Genomic DNA, 3,382 nt, shown 5'->3' with positions numbered 1-3,382 from the left:
CTTCCTTCTCTCTGTTGGTTTGTGTCTTTCTGGAACAGGACTTGGACTGAGAGTTCTCTGAATCCCAGAATTACCAGGGTTTCTTTTTTAGCCAGTTCATGAATTAAAAATTAAAAAAAGTTTAAAAAAAGCTTTTAAAAGGTGTAATTTTTGGCAAAAAGCACGTTGGGTAAGGCAGGATAAAAGCAAAGAGGACGGGTTTGTCTCCCCCAAGATGTTATTTGGAGTTGGCAGAGCAGGGATTGTGCCCAGGGGAAAATCCAGGTTGGAAGTGTTCCAGTGGTTTGGCTGGAATTGTTCCAAAGGTTGGAGAAGGAGCTGCTGGAGTCTTTCCCCTCCCCACCCTGGACAAGCCTGGGATGCACAGGGAGAACAATTCCACGATTTCCAAAGGCAAAGAGACTCCACTTGTTGCTGCTCTGGAAAATAAAACTCGGGTTAGAACCCACAACTTCAGGCTCAGGACCTGCAGGCAAAGCCAGTTAAACATGGATTTCCAGACTCCAGGAGCTCAGAAATCATGGAATCCCAGACTGGTTTGGGTTGGGAGGGACCTTAAAACCCATCCAGAGACACCCTTTCCATGGGCAGGGACACCTTCCACCAGCCCAGGTGGCTCCAAGTGTCACTTGGACACTTCCAGGGATGGGGAATCCACCATTTTTTTGGGCAAATCCCCGGAATTATTAATTTTCTATCTATAAAATACACCTTATGGCTGCACAGGGATTATTACAAAGCACTATGAGGTCGATCCCTTTATTCAGAAGCAGCTCCAGGCACAGAAGGAGCAATTTTTAACCCGGAATATTCTGCATTTTATTCATCAGCAGATTGTCACCCTTCCACTGAGATCATGGGAAGCAAAAGGCTGGAAAGCTTTTCCAGGAATAGATTTATTTGGTTATTAAGGATGTGACCTGGCAATAGATCCTCCCCCCCCTCCCCTTTGCAAATTAAGTTGCTTGGAAGCCTAAAAATCCCGATTTTTGGTGTGATTTTTGTGCAGAAACACCAGGACCACTTACAAGAAAGACAACAAAATATTTTAATTTAAATATGCCCCGTGCTATACAACTGTAGAAAATACCAACCAAGCATTCAGTTGAACATTAAAAAGAAAAAGGACCAGGAAAAGCCAAGGAGACACAACCAGGGACACGCTGTCACCATTCCAAGATTTCCAGGCTTTCCCAGTGGCCACTTTCTGGGTGTAGGAAATGGTTAAAAATCACGGATTTTGGTGGTTTTCAGTTGAAAAGCAGCACTGTTGGTTTTTTTTAGGGAACAGAAGAGCAGCTCCCTGTGATGGAGAAGTCGTGTTTGGATTTGCCATGGGTGAGAAAGGACAGGAATTCTTCCATTTTCAACTGGATGAGACACTTGAGTCCAGCAGGAACTGGAGAAACGTGGAAAAATAAATCTTGGAAAGGCTTAAAGGCAGTTGTGGCAAACCTGCTTGATTCCTTTCTTTTGGGGGCTGGCAGCCAGGACATGGCCCCAGCTGGGTCTTGTACCCCCAAAATAACCTGATTTTTCCTCTGTGTCCATCCAAGAGCTCCAGCAGGACATGGAATTAGGTCTTTTTAACACCAAGGACCAGGGTTTTTTCCAGTTTCCAGGGAACAGTGATCAAAACCAGAGCAGAAAATTCCACATATTCCTGTTCTCCAGTCACTGGTTTCCGTTTCACTTGGCAACACCAGTCCTTGTTTCCCAGTTTGGGATGGCTCCATTCCACATCTTCGGTTTTAAAACAGGTATTATTGATAAAAAACAAGGGTGTTTAAGTCAATATTTGCTTCAAACTCCTTCTCAGACCAACTGTGGCAAAAGCAGAGCAGGAGGGAACCACGTCTGGATTCCTAAAAACTTTCCAACAAACTTCCTAAGACCCATAAATGACATTTTCCACAAAAATCAGTTGCTATCTCTTCCCAAAAAAATACCTGTTTCAAGGTGAGGATCTCCAGTTTTAAAAAAACAAGTAATAAAATACATTTCTCTCTCATCTTTTTGGATTTTTTTTTTTGCCTTGGAATTTGGATTAATTACCAGGACTGTCTGGAACATATAAAACCCCTAAAGCTTCTCCCACACATTGCCATGATTTAAATGTGCATTACTTGGCATTAAAGCATTTCACACCAGCTCAGTCTGGAGGCAAAGCTAAGAAAGTTTGGGAGTTCTGGATGTACAAAGCCAGTAGAAAAAGATCCAAGTGTGCAGCCTGTAGTAGGAATGGACAAGGCAAAGGCACCATCTCTCCTCCCTGTAATTTTACAATCACCATTCAACCTTTTCTCACAAAAAAAACGCAGATTCAAGTCCCTCCATCACTGAAAAAATTCTGAATATGCACCATTAGCCTTATTTATACCCTTAAAAGTCCTTTTTTCCCCCCCCTCCCCAAGTCAAAGCTACCAAACAAATGTCATTGAAGATATAAATTACCAGAACTTAAATAATTTAAAATCCATTCATTTCAGCAAGTCTCCCGTTGCACCTTTTTTTTTTCCCCATTGTTTTTTGCCAGATAAAACCCCACTGGAGGCATTTCAAAGGTGAACATTTTTAAAAGCACTGGTCCCCACAGCACCTAAATCAGGGGGGGCTGAAGGGATTTTGTGCCTGCTGGAAAAGCAGTGCCAATAAAAACCAATATAAATATATGTATTTACACATCTAGAGGGAAATCTGGGATAATAAATACTTTAAACCTCCCCGATTTCCAGCTCGTGAGAAACTCTAGAAAATAACTCAGAAGTTACTTTAGAAGACCAAGAATACACATGCACAAAATGCAGGATGAGAAAAAGTACTTTTTTTTTTGAGTTTTAAGGACTTTAATCCTTAAAACCTCCTCTGTTATCCCGAGGTTTTTCCATCCAACCGGAGGATTTAAGAGTCAGGCAAGGAAAAGCTCCTTCACCCCCCAAAAAGAAACCCTATTTTTGTCTTGGTTTGTCTCCAAATATCATCTTCTCCCAGCCATTTTGGGAATACACCCAGGGATCAACTTGCAGCCTCAAAAAAAATCGGGATGAAGCTTCCTTTATTTTTTCTCTTAGACGGGGAATTTCTCGAGCGCTGCCGCCAAACCCGACGGGGTTGTTTTTTTTTTTTTCCCCTGGGAAGTTTCCTACTGGGAAAAAAACCCAAAAGCCAAACCCAGCAGCAGCAGCAGCAGCTCAGCTGAGATGGGCAGGGGTGTAATCGGGTCTCCTGGTCTGGATGATTTTGGGTTTGGGTTTTTTGGGCTCCTCGTCGCCGCCGTCGCTCTCCCGGTCGCTCTCGCACACGTGCACGACCACGCTGGGGGTGGTGGCGGTGGCCGCGTGCAGCTCGTACTTGTCACCTGCAGGACAACAACAAAAAAAAA

At 43.4% G+C, this 3,382-nt stretch overlaps 1 protein-coding gene across 1 annotated transcript in view; it reads right to left on the bottom strand.

Annotated features, from left to right (window-relative positions):
• Nucleotides 1-1,024: 1,024 nt before the first annotated feature.
• Nucleotides 1,025-3,382, bottom strand: part of RCAN1 (regulator of calcineurin 1) — a gene marked incomplete at its 5' end in the record, with an annotated part of 5,261 nt that continues 2,903 nt past the window's right edge. The window contains one exon of the mRNA XM_029964952.1: nucleotides 1,025-3,358. Within this exon, the coding sequence (XP_029820812.1) occupies nucleotides 3,192-3,358 (167 nt within the window). The remainder of the gene's footprint in view (nucleotides 3,359-3,382) is intronic.

The sequence above is a fragment of the Manacus vitellinus genome, unplaced genomic scaffold, assembly GCF_001715985.3.
Source record: "Manacus vitellinus isolate BGI_N305 unplaced genomic scaffold, ASM171598v3 scaffold_86_pilon, whole genome shotgun sequence".
NCBI classification, from domain to species: Eukaryota; Metazoa; Chordata; class Aves; order Passeriformes; family Pipridae; genus Manacus; species Manacus vitellinus.
The sequence above is the reverse complement of the archived record's forward strand: the minus strand, read 5'-3'. Positions and strand labels throughout refer to the sequence as shown.